This window comes from Astatotilapia calliptera, chromosome 16 (genome assembly GCF_900246225.1).
Source record: "Astatotilapia calliptera chromosome 16, fAstCal1.2, whole genome shotgun sequence".
Taxonomy (NCBI): domain Eukaryota; kingdom Metazoa; phylum Chordata; class Actinopteri; order Cichliformes; family Cichlidae; genus Astatotilapia; species Astatotilapia calliptera.
The window spans coordinates 14,217,264-14,237,140 of record NC_039317.1 but is presented as its reverse complement, the minus strand read 5'-3'; the positions used below and the strand labels follow the sequence as shown (position 1 = coordinate 14,237,140).

Here is a 19,877-nt window from a genome sequence, read left to right as displayed (position 1 = left end):
AGAAGACAGAAGGAAGAAATGAACAATGACCTAGTTCTTCCTCTCAGATGGAACAGTTACAGCCAGTGAACTATGTGATGATATCAGCAACAACAGCAGAAATATTATCATATGCTGCTAATTTTGGTACATTTTTTGGCCCATTTACTTTAGAAATTAAGGCCAGTTACAAACAAAAACAGCAGATCCAGCCAGATGTGCTATTCGGAGAATGATTTTTGGTTTTCATTCATTCCTCCTGTTATAACAAGGGTATAGTGTGTGAACATGAAAACATTGTTTTATCAGTCAGGAATCCCTCTGTTAGCCTTATAGCACACATTACAGTGCATACACTACAGTATTTTATACCTCCCGTGGGGACATTCCTAAGCTAGCTTAAACCCTTGTTATCAATGAGGTTTTTGTGGGAAAACAAAGGTGAAAAGAGGCAAGAAGGAATACTTCAATCACATAACAATGGCGTTACACATGCATATAATTGTCACAGCCGATAAAGACAGAAGACTGTGTAATTTGCATGCCGAGGTGGGCTCGTCATCAGCCATTAAGTGCCCTGAGGGACATAAACAGCCACATTAAACATTAGCAGGTCAGACATGAAAGTGCTGGATCCCTGCATTATTAATAGCGTCAGTGCTAATTGAAAGTCATAATTCCACAAATAAAAGCATCTGGGGAAGACATCATGTGTTTCTGCCCTGCTGCCAGATTTATGCCCTCAGATGGATGTGGAGCTAATTTTAGATTTTAGGTTTCTACTTCATCATATTATTTCTGCATACACCTGTAGGTTTGTGTGCTTTAGAGCTGGCTGATTTCTGCTGGGTTGTCTGCAGACTTTGTATTTGTGTGTGTTCTAGTGTACTTCTGATTTATTTGTTATTGAGCTATTAAAAACATGAAGTATGAACACTGTTCCCTCTGGCACATTTGAGCAATTATTTCTGGAAAGTTAGGTCAGGGTTGCTGACATCCTTTTAGATCACAGGCCACGTGTGGCTCAGACCACCGGCTCGACCAGTAAAACCATTGCATAAACATAACAAGGTTGTTCTCCCATCGAGTCGTTTCCTGATTTATTTTGTTATCGCTGGTCTTTGGGCATTCCTGTGAGTTTTATTTGCTGTTTTTGTTCATTTTCCTTGTGTGATTGTTCAGATCACCCTTGTTAGTGTCGCTTGTGTTTTGTCTGCCACAGCAGTCATCAGCCTCGTCTGTATACCTGCAGTTTTCTTACCTGCTTTCCAGGGTTCCTCTCGTTTGTTCTTGTGTGTGGCCTCTGGACTGATTTGTGGACTTGTTTTGTGTTGTTTGCCTACTCCTCAATTAGATTGTTTGCCCCACTGAATGGTATCCTTCTGGAGGAAAGATTTGGATTCTGGACAACATTTGGGTCTTCTTCCTTCATGACTCATTTTTCTCAAGATTTTCTGTCCATACATATAAACACATCCTCTTGTGAACAGATAAAAAAGTAAGTGGTCACAACTCCACTTACAACTCATCCATCTTACCTTTGTGTGGAATGGCTGGTCAATGAGCAATGTCTTACTGTTGTCAATAAGAGGATGGTAAAAGTGACGATACTGGATGAAATTGAGCTTGTATGACATGATCCATTCGCAAAGAAAAACAGTGAAAAAAAATGCTTCTCTGAAACGTTTAATTTCTGTATCCAGTGTTCAGGACTGGATAATTTCGCAGACCTGGCTTTGCTGTATGTTTGGCACATCTGAATTAAATGGTCTTTTTCTGAACTTAAGCTTAATTGCTGTACTTGAAATAGCTGTAAATCTGAGATAATTGCAGATTCAAATTTTAAAAGCAATAGTCAGCCAACTTTTTCTATGGGCATTGGCTGCTTTTTCATTCATTTTCTGTCTAGTCCTTGTACCTGAGCATTTTCAGATGAATGCTCTACACATAACAGACAACCTAGCAAAGAACCAATTTTAAATGGTATGTTTACGAACTTTGTTACCAGCAGCCTATTGCAAAAACACATAATTGTTCCCATTTTTTGATGAATCTAAAGTTAACATAGTTTGAGAGGCATAAAATACTGCAGCAACAAGGTGATTCCCAAAAAGCTATCATCTGACAACCTGGCATATCTATCGTTAAAAAAAGCTGTGGAATGGAGATATGCTGACAGTGGCAACAGGTCTTATGGAGTGATGTATCCAAATTTTTAATTCAAATCATTGTAAATATGTGCAGAGGAGGTCTGGAGAGGTACAGCTGTGACCATCTACACCCATCTGTAGAACACAGTGGAGGCTCTGTCCTGGTTTGGAGAGGCGTTGCAGCCATTAGTGTTGGGTATCTTGTCAAGCCTGATGGAAAAGTACCACCAGATTTTGATCCACTGTGATATAACATCTGGAAAGTGTATGCTGCCAGAGCAGTAAAAGCATACCCAGACAGACAAATCATACAATGCAACACTATCAGTCACTGATTATGCTCCCCAGAGCCTGCACTTTAACAGTATTGAAGAATTCTGTTCTGTTCTCTGTCAAGAGAACAGAACAAAAGGCAGTGTCCAAAGAAGGGCTTTGAATGTCGTTCATGTCAACTATTCCAGAAGACTACTTTGAGAAATTACAAGAAAGCCTGTCTAAGATTTCAGGCTGTGTTAAAGAATTACGATGGTGATACAAAATACTGACCTTCAAGCTCATTACATTTGTACAAAATCTGTTATTGCCTTATATACTACATTTCCATTAATGTTTGCACATTTGTGCATGTCAAAAAGTTTGCACAGCACTCTGTAATAAGCACTTGAAATATGCCATAAGTAAATTCCATTTTCCTGCATAACAGTCTACTAATGGAGAGGAGCAGCTGCTTATTTTATATGTACATTTTTACGTGATTGCAGTTTGAATGTATGAATTTTAGTAGAATATTTTCTAATTTTGATTATGCCTATTTACTTATTTATTTAAGTAAGCATTTCTTTCCACCTGAATGGTCCATCTTTAAAACAGACTGACCTAAAGTTGTCCAGGTCTAACAGGCTTAATCGTGCTGTGATCTCAGGACGTGGGGTTTATGATGTTGGACCTGTGCTCGTTTTCTTCCCTCTCGTGCTTCTGCATGTGGATATCGCTCGTTCGGTGCAGCATTCAATATAACATCCCGGGAGACGCCAGACATGCCATTGCGCACGCGCAGCGTAGTCATCTGACAGATGAGCGCTTTGGACGTTTCGCAGCACCGCTACATCGAGGGCCACCGCTGGGAACACAGAGCAGGACACAGACTCCACGAGGGACCGTCTCCTGCAAGAATAAAAGAACTCGTCACACGGAGAGCACCCTGCAAGAACACCCGCGGGTTTGGAGGTTTGCAAGCGCTGAAAATTCAGTGTAAAATGTAGCCAGCAGCGCTGGTGAGGGGTCGTTGTAATTTCTCGGGGGCTGCATGGCTCTTCCCAGGGATGCCATGAAAATCAGAGCAGCCGAGTGACTGAGAGACCGCTGCTCCTCGTTATCGCAGACACCCGGCGGCGACGGTGGAGGAGGTGAGCGATGGATCCTCGTGGAAAGATCTACACGAGGTAGCGCTTACGAAGATCCATCCAGGGAGAGCTGAACGTCTCTGTCGCGCAGTGTAGCCGTGTAAAGGATGGATTTCAGCCTGCTCCGGAATATCATCAGCAGATACGTAAGGCCCCCAGTGTGTCTGTCAACACTGTCACACAAGTGTAGCTCGGTGACTGGAAGTGCTCTGATACACGTTTTCATGGCTTTGGTTTTTGCACCTAAAACCGTGTTGCTTGTACATTTGCTCAGAGGGTTTGTGTGAGAGTGATAAATAACTTCCTGCAATAATACACATTTGACTCTAGCTGTTTTATTTTGTTTTGTTTTTTTGGCACAGGCCGGTGGCTGTGGGCTTTGCGATGTTTTTGTGGAGCTGAATGGAGAATGTTCCAGTAGCTACAGATGCAGTGATGACTGGTGAATGTGTAGAATTAAAGAAAAAAAAAATGCATGCATGCATACTAAACTTCCTCGTGGCTGGGACTCAAAAGAAGTGAGAGGCCGTGCCTTACACCTCTAGCTTGATAGAAGTTGCTCAGGTTAAGTTAATGAGGTTCTAAGAAAGGCGAGGCCATCAAAGCTTCAACATTTATCTCTAATGAGCAATCAGGTCTGCTTGTGAGCAGGAAATATCCACACAGTAATGATTGCAAGCTGTAATAATATTACTGGTTAGCCTGGTCTCAGTCTCTGTCATCAACAGCCACTGATTATCTATCCGGACATGAGGCAGCTGGTCGGTGGGAGCCTGAATTAGAGGAGAAAAAAAATGACTATTAGGAACCTGTTTTGACAGGCCCAGTGATGCTCATCAGACTGTGTACGTATAGAGCATTGGTAAATCTGCTACCGTCTGTGGCCCTTTCCCGTGACCTTAAATCTGGCTCAGGTGCAGTGACGTGTATCGAGTTATCTTTCTCATCATTCAAACCTGTTTCGTACCCCTTGGTGTCTATGTGTGTGCACATGTGCGCGAAGCAGGCCAGCGACAGTGTGCGTGGAGCTTGACTGATGTTTCAGCAGGGCTAATATCAGGGGAAATCAGATCTGGGAGGGAGGTCATCATCATTACGATCCCTCGCTCTTTTTTCCAATTGCATCCTGCAATATTAAATAGACACGCAATTAATCACAAATTAAATCCTCTGCATATTGATTTGCAACTGGAGGGATGGATGATGACTGCCTTGGCACCTATTAGTTGTGTATCACCTTCTATTAACCCTGCCGTATTATAACAGATGCTCGGGTAATGAGGGTGCGTAGTAGAACAAACCTTACATCCTTACATGAGATGAGGACAGGGTCCAAACCTTTTTTATTTAGTCCAGATGGAGCCAAGTACACCCAAGTTGAGGTTGCTGCCCAAATGTAGCCGGCCCTCTAATTATTTATCAGTGTTGTTTAAAGAAAGACTGTGCATGTTCTTTGGCCGTTAGAGGATGCAAATTTGATTTAGCCCACTTTAATCCACAGGGCAGGTTTTTGAGCCATTGCTTTTGCAACTAGTTTCCTTATTTTTACTGTCATCAATTCAGGATTTCTTGCTTGAAGCATTTCTGCTACTCTGCTCTTTGAGCTTCCTGGTTTTTCTGGACAGCATTGCAATGCCATATATGTGTAACCTAGTTTTGTTAGAGATTAAAAATAAATAAATACAAATTTTCATTGTTGTTTCAGGTGTCTTTGTTTCAACAGAGATTCATTAAAAACTATAAAATCACTGAAACATGTTGGCAGTTGGTCAGTGACGCTACAAAGTATTGTAGATGCCTCAAAACAATATTGCTCATTGCTTTAATAGTTCAGATCTGTTGCATACGCCTTTATAATTAGATGAAAACTCGGAATGCACTGCATTCAGCCATGCTCGTTCACCTCTTCCCTGGCTGAAAAATTGCGGATGAATTGAGCCTGTGCACCATGGCAAACAATATCGGGAAAGAAAACTGTGGTGTCATGAGATTTTGTGGTGCGTGACGTTTAAATGGGACATTTTTGTTGCATAACAACTTAAGTCTGTTAAACTTTTTTTTTTTTTTTTTTTGCATAAAAGAATGGCTGAGCCCTCATGCATTGAGATATAGAGGCTGATAGGTGCATGAGTGTGCACACAGACTTCTTCTGGTATGTTAGCAGTCGTTGCAGGAAGAGATTTTATTATAATTAAATTTATCTGTAAAAGGACCACCTGTGCTCTGAGTGTGTGTGTTATGTGTGTTCTCGATCTCCGCTCCCCTTCCTCTTCAGCGCCCTTTTCTCATCTGGTAATAATAGAGATGGAGTGATGCCTTAGACTGTTGCAAACTGTGAGAACTGCATGAGGTCATAATCTGTATAAGATAGTGCTTGTGTGTATGGGGCTGGACTTATTAGAAATAGCTGATGCCATGTAATAGCATAATTATGTCCTCATGCTTTTAACTTCCACAACAATCTATCAGGGTCTCAATATTTGAAACCGTATCTGCTTTATTGCCACTGTGCTGTATATAGCTGTAATTTACCCTTGCCCCCCTGCTATCCTAACCCTCTTCTATCTTATCTCTAAATGTAAACTGTTATTCATGCTGAGACCTCTCACAAAATCAGCAGATAAAAAGAGAAAGGCCAGCGATGTTTCCCTTTTGATTAAAAAGGTGCCAGCAGCACCGTGCGCGCTGAAGGGCTTAAGAAGGGTTTCAAGCAACTTTACAGCCCTTTGAGTCCTGACTGGTGTTGAAAGGCAGAACACAGCCTGCTAGATTACTGTTTGCCACATCACTGCTACAAACAGTTAAGGGCAGTCTATTCCTGTCTGCTGCACCCTTTGGAGACGGGGCACTGGTGGAGCAATGGCAGCTGTAGGTGACAAAAACACACAGGATTTGTGTTTGGGGTTGAGCGTTGCCCGCTGATCTGTGTGCATATTAGAGGAAGCAGTCACACATCTTTTGTGCTGGCAAATAAGACAGATTTTTTAAAAAAAATTTTTGATTCTCGCAGCATGACCCGAAGACAACGTTTTCTTTATGACACACCATTTCCAGCCTGTATTATCGTCTCAGTGTTAAACGCAGACAAAATGAGAGGGTTTTTTTTTTTTTTTTTTTTTTGGGATGCAGATTAGGGTGGCAGGAGGAAAAGGAGAGAGGAGAGGGAGAGGAGAAGTAGCACAGCTGGATTAAAGACTTATGTAACTGTTGGATCACAGCGAGCTGAAGTGGGAGAGGAAGCTGGGACAACAGCGGAATACAAATGTTGTCATGTTAAAGTAATCAGCTCATATTTATCCTTTGATAATGTTGCCGGTGTTTGTGTTATGAGGTATCCGGTGGCTCTTTAATGCTTTTGAAATGCTGTGCGCGGGCTGAAGGGTCACCATTCCCTTTTTTGCTTGTTTGTTTGCGCCTGTATAATTATTTGTCCCAAACACAATTTTTAATGAATGATTAGAATCCCTAAATGCCCATATTGTCCTTAGGAGCCATGTTCTCTCCCTATTTTACCACTTCCTTTTTCATTTCACTTTATACCCCCCAAAAATAAATTTGATAAACAACAGAGTCTAATAAGTCTCATTAAACCAAATAAAAAAACACCAAGAGGATACTGTGGATATTTTCTGGGACACTAATCCAGTCTCATAATCACTTGACTAATGTTGTATCAGAGCATTAAATTGAGGAAAAAATCTTACATGTTCGATCAGCAGCCATTATAATGAAGCCTCTGTGATCTGTCTCTTTGCCTAATGAACCTGCAGACATGCTGTAGAAGTCTCTGCGTACTGTATTGCTGTGGCGATCAGTGACTAATGAGTGTCTTTTTTTTTTGATCAAGATCCTCAGGCTCCTTTTTCTTATCCGTGTTCAGTGCGACAACAGACTTCAAAGCCTCTGTTAATAGGTTATTGCATTTGTTTTAGTGTTACCACCCCAAATTTACACAGAATTACTTGCTTTGCTCATTAGAGTGCAACAGAGTCCATTAGATGGCTAATATCGATGGGTTACAGCAGCAGTAAAATTAAAAGTTGAATCGTGCCAATTAAACTAAAGAAATGCACCAGGTGATGAGAGACAGTTATGCATGGAGTCACTGTAGCATCCACATAATACTCAAAGATAACATTTCTGAGGCTCTGTAGCAATATATATTTTAAAACGAGCTAAAATTGCTTAATAATATGGTCGCTAGCTTCTGTTTTGAATAAAGCTAAACAGCATCACGTCCTGCTCTGGAGTTGTGTACGTTGTCCATTCTATGTTAGCATGAGGAGTTCATTAAGGTAAGGCTCGCTCAGAGGAATTTGATCTGTCGGTTAATGAAGGATCACTGCTAAACATGCTGCGTGCAGCACAGCATGACTCGGCAGTGGAGGAAGTATGAGACATGACCATATAATCAAGCCAGTTAATGGCGTATGTCTTTTATTGCCCCTCTCTAGTAGAAAGGCACCGCATCACAGAGGTGGCATAGATGGCACTGCTGGGGTCGAGTTGGCGTTTTCGTAATGAAAATGTATGCATTCATGGTGCCATTAAGTGCTTATGGAGCAAAGCCTGTGTGAATGGTAGGCACATTATTACACAATGCTAGATCTGGAAATACTCTCATGGCTTTCTAAAGCAGCATTTCGAATTATAAACAAATGGCAAAGCACCTACCTAATAGGAGTGCTTCACACAGTGCAGAAACATAAAAGGGAAAGTTGTAGTGGTGGTTTCTTTAATTTAATTTTTTATTCTTTGCTGTAATAAAGTATATCCTGTCATTGTTGATGATTGATGGTGATGTAAGACCCGTCGCTCTGCTGGTTGGGGTTGTTAATAAAGACAAAGCCTCCATGTCCTGCTACCAGCCACCAAGCCACTTTGTCTGTTGGAGCAGCAGAGTGAAGAGGGAGCTGTGGGACACGGGTTGATACGGATCAGTGAGGATTAATGATCAGATAACTGCACACCACAATGCAATCTCTCTGCGTCTTCCTCCATCCCTCTCCCACAGTCACGCTGTCATAATGTGACACTCGCTGCCAGGAGATGATAGGAACAAAGGGAGAAAACACTGCAGATAGAAATATGGGGGAGATGGATGGTGAATTCAGAGAGCTGTGGATTTGAAGAATGGTTGAACTAATGTAGAAATAGACAGAAGTAAATATTTAGAATGTTTAAGATGTAAGCGAGCAATTTCATTGAAATAGCAATGACCATTTTCCACATTTGTCCTGATTACAGTGCAAAACTTTAACCTGAACTCCCACTAATGCATAACGAATCTGAGGCTAGATTATTGTAATTCCTTATAGTCGGGTTTTCCTGATAGCTTTATGGAAAGTCTCCAGTTGAACCAAAATGCTGCTGCAAGAGCACTAACAGGAAGACAGATCACATTTCTCTCTTACTGACTTCTCTTCGCTGGTTCTTTGTTAAATCCAGAATTGAATTTAAAGTCCTTCTCCTCACATTTAAAGGCCTGAGCGATCAGGGTCAGTCACGTCGTAAAGATTTCATATCACCATATTATCCACAACTGAGCACTTTGTGAGTTACCAAAAGTAGAAGGGGAGCCAGAACCTTCAACTATCAGCCTCCTCTCATGTGTGTTATCAGCTCTCAGTTTAGATTTGGAAGATAACCACCCTCATACATGATTAGACTTCCTTTTCGATCAAACCTATAGTTGGGGCTGGATCAGGTGACCCAGGCTCAGACTTTTATCTACTCCTGTAGTTTATGTTTTGTCCTGCTTGGTGTCTTTATTGCTGTCAATTAAGGTGAAAAATACATATGGTTTATGCATTTACTTGGCCACTGAAAGGTCACTGGTTCAAAAAGCCAAACTCTGTCAAATCAAATATGTGGAACTACCCCATGTGACAAGGGACCAGCTGAAAGTAGCTTCCTCTTGTCAAATAAAGTGAACCTCCCACCAAAGGCCCTTTCTATAGCAGGAAAAACCTGCAATGCCAAATTAGAAGTATTTGGAATTTGCCCTTTTAGTTGACAGTGCTTTCTATTCTCCAGCCTCCCATTTAGATCCCCGGTTTGTCCTTTGAATGGATCACATCCTTAGCTTGATTTGATGCAAGCACTATAACAAATTGTACAAAGCCGTCCTTGGTCCAATACACTGCTCTTAATATTAAACCATCAAATGTACTGTATGGTCAGAGAGTTTGATTGTAACCAAGTTTTTTTTGTTGTTGTTGTTGTTGTTGTTTTGGTATTAACATGAACATGAAATTCCTTTGCACATCGTGGTTATGTCGGGTATTTATAAGATGTTTAAAGTAAACAACTAAGGCTCAAGGTTAGGTGGCTTAATATTACCAGGACAGCTGTTTGATTTGGTCAGTTCCCTTTACAAAAAATAAATAAATGAAAGATTACTCGCACATGCTGCATCATGTCAGTGACAACTGCTTCTATTTTTGCCCTCAGCCCCACCTTCTCTCCCCGTTACTCTCCCTATACATCCTTTTCTTTGTCCTTGTTACCCTTTTTCTTCTGTAGAAATCTGTAGTTGCTGATTTCTTCCTGTTCTCTGCTTTTGCTGCTTTCGGTTTCTGCCTTACTTTGAGTTTCTTTCGGTTTCTTTCCATTTTCAGTGTTTGTCTGGGTCATGCTGCTCCCCCACCCCGTAATAGTTTGGAGGGGTCTCCAGTCGGCTGACACTGTTGGATCTGTGTCTATTTTTATCTCACTGCCAAGCGTCTGATGCCAGGATCTGGGTCTCTTTGCTTTTAAGTTTTGCAGTTAGCTATTTGGGTGTCTCATCTTGCGTTGAATTCACTGTGATGCTGCATTAACCTTCATTTGATCTTAAACTTGTTAAAACTTGTGGATTAAGTTGACAGGAAACACATTTGGGACATGTACGTGCTGTGGACTGAGCACAAATGTATTAGAAGTTGGGGTTTTTTTTTTTCTCACTGACAATAATGAGCTACGTCTCTGCCAAAATGTTGAGGACGTTTGAAGCAGTGAAGCGCTACTTCCTCTAAAGTGCTTGTTCCAGAACTTTTCTGCTAATGGTCAACACTTCTGCTTTGAGCTGTGTCAGGTCGGCCGCTTTGCCAAAGTCTACACTAACGGTGCCCACTCAGGCCAAAACATTAGGACTCGTGTAGACACAAACAGCCAAATCCTGGTCTCGTGATTCTTGTTTTGTCTCGGAGAGCTCTGTTACTGCAGTAGCTTTTAATGTGGGACATCTCTGAGAAAAAATGTGCTGCGGTGAAGTCCCACAGTGCATTCTGTTAAGCCCTGGGGATGGTTTGCATGCACGGGAACTGATGTGTATTTAATTTTTTAAAGTCAAGCCACTGAATCAGTTGAAAATTGTAAGAGCAACAACATAGCTGTGTTTTGGACCTGTGCAGATGGAAGAGAGCAGAGGGCTGACTGCAGAATATCCTGACTGTTCTGCAGGAAGAAAAAGATAAATGACAAATCCACTCTACCGTGACTCAGAGCCGAACCCACCTACACGCATCACAAACATTAACACATCCTTCAATTTGGCTTGTCTTGTCTGTAAAGTTGTTTGTTAAAAGAAGTCACAGAAGTCGTGTAACACAGTCTTGTGTAACATTCAGTTTTTCATCTAGGACTCTGTTTTTCTTGATTCTAATCAAAAAAATGTATAAATACTGTTTGCAAGTATTTTTTGATTAGTTGTATATTATCTACAATAATGTATACTGGCTGCTCATATACCGGTAAACTATGCTTCCACGCTGTGAAGTCATGTTTTAAGGAGGTGCTGGTAAAATGTTGGTGTTATTCAGCTGCATCGTTTCAATTGATGTAAGCCAGATAATAGCAAGGAGGTCATTAATTGTAATCGGACACTTTGTGATATAACCCAGTAGGGCTGTTCGATATAACGATATATATCGGATGAAGATATAAAAGCATCTATTGTTTCATTTTACGCTATCGTTTGCTTCGTGGTGTTGCAAAATAAACTGTTTACGGCAATATTTTTTTCATTATTTTGATGGTCACTGTAGTGGCTATATTAATTTCTTAAAGTTCTCACTTTCTCTTATATTTAATAGAACCACACTACAGACAGACAAGCGTTTGTTTTTATGTGTTGTCCTTAGCAACAACGATGGTAAAACCACCGCGTGTCCGCTTGTTCCACATAAACCTTTCACAATAAAGCTCAAGAGCCTGTTGAGACTTTTCAAAATAAACTGAATCACGTGAAAGAGCAGATTATTTACAGATGAGAAGTAAAAAAAAGAGCCGCCAGGTGCTAAAAAAAATAAACTTTAGACTCAAACGTTAGAACAGGCTTTTCCCCGCAGCACGCCGTGTAATAAATACTTACAAAGAAAACGGCGCCGTTACAACTTATGTCTAAAAATGTATAGTTTCATGCATCAGTTAAAACACTCAACTCCAGGTACACGACGCCCAGCTGGAAACACTTCACGCAAGTCGAACTGCCCGAGATTTACAGAATTTATAGAAAATGTTAAATTTTTGTGATTTATATCGTTATCGGACATAGATGTCTTAATATCGGGATATGAGATTTTGGTCATATCGCACAGCCCTATAACCCAGTTTCTTGTCCCTACCTTCTATTGCTATTTATATCTGCATGTTATTTCTTTCTTCTGCAGTGTGTCGGGGAGGAGATCTGGGTGGACAGTCGGACGGTGTATATCGGGCATAAAGAACCCCCTCCAGGAGCTGAGGCGTACATCCCTCAGCGTTATCCCGACAACCGCATTGTGTCCTCCAAGGTGAGCGGTCCTCAGCCCACAAGTCACTGCTGTAACACTTTTTATCATCACGCAATGTTAGTTTTATACTCAGGCAACCAAGTAATCCTGTTTTGTAGCTGTGTTTCTTTTATTTTTAAAGGATGCTTTACTTTTTTTGTCTTTATCATTGTTTTTTGGCACAGGAACTGTTATGATGTTTGCTTTTCTTTTCTTCTAAATGCCTTTCTTCTAAATGTTTGCTGTTACTCTCTTCCACAGTACACCTTCTGGAACTTCATTCCCAAGAACCTGTTTGAGCAGTTCAGAAGAATCGCTAACTTTTACTTTTTGGTCATATTTTTGGTTCAGGTGAGATTTCGGCTTTATTAATGACAATTATTTTTCTCTTTAATCTGCCTACTGTGCGAGCACTGCAGGCACTGCATGTTTGTGCACTCTCTGTAGAAGATACTGTATGTTTATGCCAGATTTCTGTCCTTGTAGAATTAGCAAATCATTTTTTTCCAATTTTTATTTTTTTTTGGAGGGGGGGTTGGTTTCTTTTTTTTTAAACACAGCTTCACAAGTTCTTTGGAAACAGTAATAGTGTTCTGTGTCACTCTTTGATTTCCACCCTTAATATGGATCTCTGGTTGTTTTAGAATCTGCTGATTTTACATTTGTCTGGAATTGATTCATAATTGCCAGAAGTCACAGTGGTGCTGTCTCATTATGTGGCTGTGTGCACTGTTTAATCATATGAGTGCTGAAAGCTGTTTAGACACTCCCTTATCGTTCACATATTTCAAAATAAGAGCACTCACTCATCTGAGGCTAATGCAAATTTGCAAAGTCAACATTCTCGAATGGATTGTTGTAGTGCTCTCTCTGTACCTCAGAAGCTTTTCTTCTTCTTCTGAACTGCCACATTGTATCAAATATAGTGGCTGAATAACAATGCAAGGATGGACTAGTGATAATAGTCAGATAGTTAATAGTTCCGGTCTATTAAGGCAATTTCTCTTCCAGCAGTTGCCTTGATAGAGGAGTTTGAAACATGGCCACAGACTGGGTGCATGCATTTATTGATGATGGGGCGTGCTGAGGATGTGTTTGTAATTTATAACATTTTTTAAACTGAAATAATGACATTGCTTGCTGCATTTAATGTGTCTCTGAAACTGTAGGGGTGTATATGCTATCCCAGGAGGTTAATCCTAAAGGAAAAGATCAAATTTGATCTCAAGCTTGAAGTTTTAAAAGCTCTTCACTGATGCACATTGAACAGTGCTGTTTACTTGACATCCTATCTTCTATTTGTGGCCACTTCTTCACCCCCCCCCCCCCCCCCAACTCTACGTCTTCCTCCTCCTGTTTCTTTCCCTTGCAGCTCATCATCGACACCCCCACCAGCCCAGTCACTAGTGGCCTGCCCCTCTTCTTTGTTATCACGGTCACCGCCATCAAACAGGTAGGATGCACACAAATATGCTTATATGTCCAAGAAAAATTGCCCGTGATTATCCTCTATACGCATCAACTGCTGGCCTCAAATACCCACGCACTCTCCGTTCTCCGTTGCTCTATTATCTGTATATACACATTCCACTCCCAGCAAAGGGGCATGCCATTGAATCTGTCTGCTGATGTGAGAAATATGATCATGAATGGTCTCCTCTGTTAATCACTCGAGCTGAGGATCCCGTGACTCTGGGCGATGCATCCTCTCCGTTCCGTCCCAGTACTGAGGGATGGGGTACTATCAGTGATAGATAGAGCTATTCTCGCTCAGGAAGCCAGAGCTTTACTAGGACATAAATCTAAAACATGACACATTGGCTACAAATCCAGGAAACGGGTCACCAAGCTCAGAAAGTGCGATGCTAATTAATTACTATGTATGACTTTGACCTCGTGCTCTCCTCTCTCTTGATCTGGTGCTGGCCCCGATTCTGCTTGTACAACAGTCTATATTCTTTGTTTCCCCACTGCCAACACACACACACACACACACACACACACACACACACACACACATATTTATTTCCTCCTTTTTTTTTCCACCTCCCCTTACAATCTCGTTTTCTATCCCTTGCTGCAACCCACTTGCTGCATCTCTCTCAGGGCTACGAGGATTGGCTCAGACACAAAGCTGACTGCTCTATAAACGAGTGTCCGGTGGACGTGGTGCAGCAGGGGAAGGTGGTGAGGACACAGAGTCACAAGCTACGGGTAAGAATGGCCTCATTAGAGCAGCATAGCACCTGAGGCCACAAAGCAACACTGCTGTTCTGCTGCATAGCTCACTTTTTTTTCCCTGTAACTGTCGCTCTCACCAGCCCACCCCTTTCTCTTCCTCTCTGCAGTCCTCTCGAACTTTCTTTACTGCTGCTTTTGCTCTCTCTTCACTTTCCCACCAATTAATTTCCCCGAAGCTGTGATAGATTGTCCCCCGGTGTAGCACGCGAGTCCCTCGGAGGACGAAGACGACTGATGTATTTCACGATTTAGGATATTCCTGTCATCATCCTCTGATGTTCTCTTCTGTCATTCTGATGCAACAGTAAATCTCTGTTTGGTGGTGTAATTCAGTTTGCCATGATTGCAAATGATTTTCATAATTTCACATCCCATCTTTGATCGAACTGGTAGTAGTTTTTTTTTTCCATCTTTTCCATCTCAGCTCACGTAGGATTTCACGTTATTCCAGTATCATCTTCTCAGCCCACTATCCGATTCTGTTCACTTTAATGCACAAGTGAACTCTTCTTCTTTTTATAGAGCCATTACACCTCTTTCTGTATGAAAACACACTGGAAATAAGGCTCATTAATTTGCATTTATTAGTGTGGCTTTATTTACAGCAGTGCTGCTCGTGGTACCAAATGCAGGGGCGAATGCCAATATTTCTGTGAAAAATATAAACTAGTGTCACTCAGCTGGCATGCTGCTCTGCAGTAATCTGGCCTGTATCATCCAAGTATGAATGAAAACATCAGACTGCTTAATACTAGCCCATCACCTAAAATGTAGATGCATGGAATAGAGCCTGACCGATATTATGTGTGTGCTAATATCAGTCTGCTGATGAATCTGCATTGGCAGTTATAGCAGCCGATAAATTTTTAATTTATCTGCTAGAAAAACAGGAAAGAAGAGAGCAGAGAAACACGCTTCAACCGTGTAATGGGTGTTACAACTCTAAAACGTACCTGTTGGCGACACAGGAGTGCCTGTAGGTCACGAGGTAGACAGGCTGCTCCAGTCTCCATCAGTGAGATGCTGAACCACCAGTTGCTCTCTAAAGCGTTCATCAGAATATAGAAACACTTAGAAGAAGCATAAAAACAGTGTTTGTATGAATGGGTGAATGTGGCATGTTGTATAAAGTGCTTTGCCTGCTCAAGTAGAAAATCCCTGTATAAGAACCAGTCCTTTTTCCATTACTGTTTATGTGTTTGGACCGCCACATACACAGCAACCAGCTGATCTGAGTAGGGTAGAACATAAATGAGCAATCGACAACTTGTTGAGACAATAAAATGAGATCATTTTTAAACTGCATTGCGAATTTATTATGGACTCATAAATAACGACACATTCATTCTCGTTTTGAAGCATTGTTTTTTCATAATATGTACTTGGTGCTGGTTACATGTCGTGTCTGCTGCTCTTAAAGTAGAGTTAATGCAGACTATGTGGGAACCTCAGTATATAGTTTGCACAAATCTACCAAGTGAAAGCCCAAATGCACAAATATACTTTTTTTTTTCTTTTCTTTTTTTATGTTTCCTGCCTGGCTTTATCTGTCACTGTCTCTTTCCTGTCTTTCTGCCTCTCTCTAGCTGTCTGTGTCTGTCTTCTGGGGATTGTTTTTTCTTTAGTGCTAAGGTTTCTTCCTTCCATAGATCAGAGAGGATTAAAGTGTGAATTGGGAGCAGGAATAATGATGAATACATTAATCATGCAAAATCAGAGAGCGTGTGTCATGTGTATGGTCACCGTGGAGATGGGATTTATCAGAGTTTAAGCTGCTCTGCTCGCATAATCCGTTATGCAATTTCTGATTTTATTTTTTTAATTTTTTTAAAGAGAGATGGTAAAGGATTTCTAACAGGTTTGTCAGTCCCTGTCACTAATTCTGTGTTTATGTATTTATTATTAATGATATCGAAACCACTTTTTGTCCTCTTCCAGGTGGGGGACATCGTTGTGGTGAAGGAAGATGAGACGTTCCCCTGTGACCTCATTCTTCTCTCCTCTAGTCGCTCTGATGGGACCTGCTACGTCACCACCACCAGCTTGGACGGGGAGTCTAGTCACAAGGTGCCACAACTAGTGAAACTGTTTGAATCAGTCTGTTCTCAACTTGTCTTTATAGCCATCCATCCATCTTCATCCGCTTTATCTGGGGCCGGGTCGCGGGGGCAGCAGCTTAAGCAGAGAAGCCCAGACCTCCCTCTTCCCAGCCACCTCCTCCAGTTTATTCGGGGGAACACCAAGGCGTTCCCAGGCCAGCCGAGAGATATAATCTCTCCAGCGTGTCCTGGGTCTGCCCCGGGGCCTCCTCTTAACTTAGGGGGAGTTAAACTTTTAACTTTCCTCTGACCCCACAAATAGAAGATTTGAACAACAGGTGGGCGGGCCTGCTATGCTCACAGGCAGAGCTGTGTGGCCGAGAGGAACATATTAAGGATATCTTCTCTTTTTGACATCATGAAGATCTAAACGTTTAAAAAAGAAAAGGTTGAAGTGTTTGGAGCAGTCCCAAGTCTGAGGTTTTGGCTCACAGGGATAAAATTATGCCCGTGTTTATTATGAACGCCAGTGTAAACGAAGGAAAAACAGAAATGCCATAATGACCTTTCATTGGATGACACTGCCACTGGAACACAGCAGCGAACATTCAGATGAATGAAGTATGATTGTATTAATGATTTATTGTCATTTCATACATTCTGCAAGTAGCGACCATGTAACGATGAATTTAATTGATTCACGTGCCACTTTAGGGTAAAAATCCAGTTGTCTAATGTACATATTTGTTGCTAATAATAGCAACGAATAATAATAGGACAAATATCTTTTTGGTTGGTCTGAAAAACGGAGCAGTTTAAGAAGGCACCCTTAAGGTTTAACGGGAGTGTGAGGTTTCCATTTATTCTACTTTCTCATGTTTTCTGTCAGTGATTATTCACAAAAGATAATCAGCAGATTTACTCAATAATCAGAACATTAACTGGCTGCAGCCCTGCACTTTTCAGGCAGCATGCACCTACTCATAAATTCATAATGATCGAGGTGACACACTGGCCCACCTGCATAGGTGATCACTGGTGTCACTCACATGATCTTATGCATGGATGATCATATGCATACACAAACACACACACACACGTATTACCCACAGTATAGAACAGACTACTGAACTCATCTTCCTCATACATGCCCTCGGGGCAGCCCTCTGATGTGTTCACCATCCCAGCATGCTGTCCCCTGGTGACCCCAAGAGCGCCCGACTCATCTTGCTGCCTTTTTTTTTTTCCCCCTCAGTCATTTAGTGAACCGGCTGAGGCTCTTCTCATTAGCGACTGTGGGTGACATTTTCCTCTTGCTGTCTTCTTCATCCCCCTCTCCGGCACCTTTTCTGTCTCAGACCTATTATGCTATACCAGATACCATGGCCTTTAGAACAGAGCAGGAGGTGGATTCGCTACATGCCACTATTGAATGTGAACAACCGCAGCCTGACCTCTACAAGTGAGTGGGAAGCATGCTCACTGATGTATCTTTATATGCAAACCTGTTACAAGATACGTCCTCGTCACTGTGTGGGTCTTGTTTTGACATCGCACTGACTTCTTTACAGATTTGTGGGACGTATCAATATTTACAAGGACAAAGAAGAGCCTGTGGCGAGGTTTGTGTTCACTGTGTGAGTGTGTGAGTGTGTTTCAAGGGTTTAATGCCAACGGCCTTCAATTGTTTTCTCTGTAATAACACCAGCATCTTAATTGTATTGTTTCAGACCACTTGGAGCTGAGAATTTGCTCCTTAGAGGAGCCACGCTGAAGAACACACAGCATATTTACGGTATTGATGTGGATTCACTTTGCTTAATGACTCCTGAATGTTTTACAACAGTTGAAGAAATGCTGGTATCATTTCTGCATTTGTAACTCACTGTTGTCTGTGCCTTCAGCTGTTGCAGTCTACACTGGCATGGAGACCAAGATGGCACTTAATTACCAGTCTAAATCTCAGAAGCGCTCTGCTGTGGAAAAGTATGATGAATCTCCCAGCTCATTTCACTGCATGATTGAAAGTCGTTCTTTGAACTGGTTAATTGAAATGCACCCTTCTTTATGCATACTCTCTCTCCTTCTCCTTCTGCAGGTCGATGAATGCCTTCCTCATAGTGTACTTGTGCATCTTGATCAGTAAAGCGGTGATCAACACTGTTCTGAAGTACGCTTGGCAGTGGTCGCCCGATCGGGATGAGCCCTGGTACAACCACAGGACTGAGCACGAGCGTCAGCGCCATGTGGTCCGTTCATAAGTCCTCTACGTTTTTAAAAGTAACCACTTAAACCAAGCGTCTGGTGTCACTTAAAACTTCATAGCTGTTTGTCTCCCTCCCCCAACTCAGGTGATCCGAGCCTTCACAGACTTCCTGGCCTTCATGGTTTTGTTTAATTACATCATCCCCGTGTCCATGTATGTAACGGTGGAGATGCAGAAATTTCTTGGCTCCTATTTCATCAGCTGGGACGAGGAGATGTTTGACGAGGAGCTGGGAGAAGGCGCTCAGGTGAACACCTCGGACCTGAATGAAGAGCTGGGACAGGTACACGCGCACGCCCAGATGCGGACTGTCGGATGCAATCTAAACTCTGTTGAGGCATGCCTCTACTGTACCCTTCTCCTTTCTCCCTCCTAGGTGGAATATGTGTTTACTGATAAGACGGGCACTCTAACTGAGAACAACATGGAGTTTATCGAATGCTGCGTTGATGGGAACGTCTATATCCCACACGCGATCTGCAACGGCCAAATCCTCAGCGCTGCGTCAAGTATAGACATGATTGATTCCTCACCTGGTGGCTACAGGAGAGTAAGTGTGTTTTGCTAAACAAACAAGGGGAAGCTAACCTCAGTTATAAGGCTGGAGGATTTTGATATATCCTATACCCAATACATATAAATTTTAACACTTTCGTTGTATAGTGTATACTTTGTCTTATATTGGGGGTGAAAAAAAAGTCCTCTGGTACACGGAAAAGTGATGAGCATTGCACTTATGGTAGTGGCAACAAAGATTAGTTTAGATTTAATAAAAGAAAACTTGTGTAGTCAGCATGAGCAGCAGTAGCTGCCACAGATGACTAGAGCGCGCGCGAGAGAGGACGAAGGGTGCTCACTGCCAAAAAGTGCTGAAAAGATTTCCTGCTTTATTGCTGGGGGGGGGGGGGGGGGGTTGTTTTGTTTTTTTGATATATAGCACAGAAATGTCACGCTATCGACTAAACAGAATCGATTGTGTAAAAAACAAAAAGAGTATTCGTTCTTCACTCTTGTTGTAATTATGCACCTTCTAACTCGGCCTGTTG

General features: G+C 41.8%; 1 protein-coding gene across 2 annotated transcripts in view; it reads left to right on the top strand.

The window, feature by feature from the left end:
* The first annotated feature begins 3,023 nt into the window (after positions 1 to 3,023).
* The window catches only part of atp11a (ATPase phospholipid transporting 11A), a 31,771-nt gene continuing 14,917 nt past the window's right edge, over positions 3,024 to 19,877 (top strand). The window contains exons 1-14 of one of the 2 annotated variants that reach the window (XM_026144729.1): positions 3,024 to 3,356; positions 3,450 to 3,678; positions 12,184 to 12,306; positions 12,547 to 12,636; positions 13,658 to 13,738; positions 14,392 to 14,499; positions 16,465 to 16,593; positions 17,924 to 18,027; positions 18,137 to 18,187; positions 18,296 to 18,360; positions 18,470 to 18,551; positions 18,664 to 18,814; positions 18,917 to 19,114; positions 19,208 to 19,381. In XM_026144729.1, coding sequence (XP_026000514.1) covers positions 3,640 to 3,678; positions 12,184 to 12,306; positions 12,547 to 12,636; positions 13,658 to 13,738; positions 14,392 to 14,499; positions 16,465 to 16,593; positions 17,924 to 18,027; positions 18,137 to 18,187; positions 18,296 to 18,360; positions 18,470 to 18,551; positions 18,664 to 18,814; positions 18,917 to 19,114; positions 19,208 to 19,381 — 1,395 coding nt within the window. In that variant the 5' untranslated portion in view covers positions 3,024 to 3,356; positions 3,450 to 3,639. Of the gene's footprint in view, positions 3,679 to 12,183; positions 12,307 to 12,546; positions 12,637 to 13,657; positions 13,739 to 14,391; positions 14,500 to 16,464; positions 16,594 to 17,923; positions 18,028 to 18,136; positions 18,188 to 18,295; positions 18,361 to 18,469; positions 18,552 to 18,663; positions 18,815 to 18,916; positions 19,115 to 19,207; positions 19,382 to 19,877 lie in introns of both variants that reach the window. The other variant, XM_026144730.1, reaches the window with a different exon arrangement.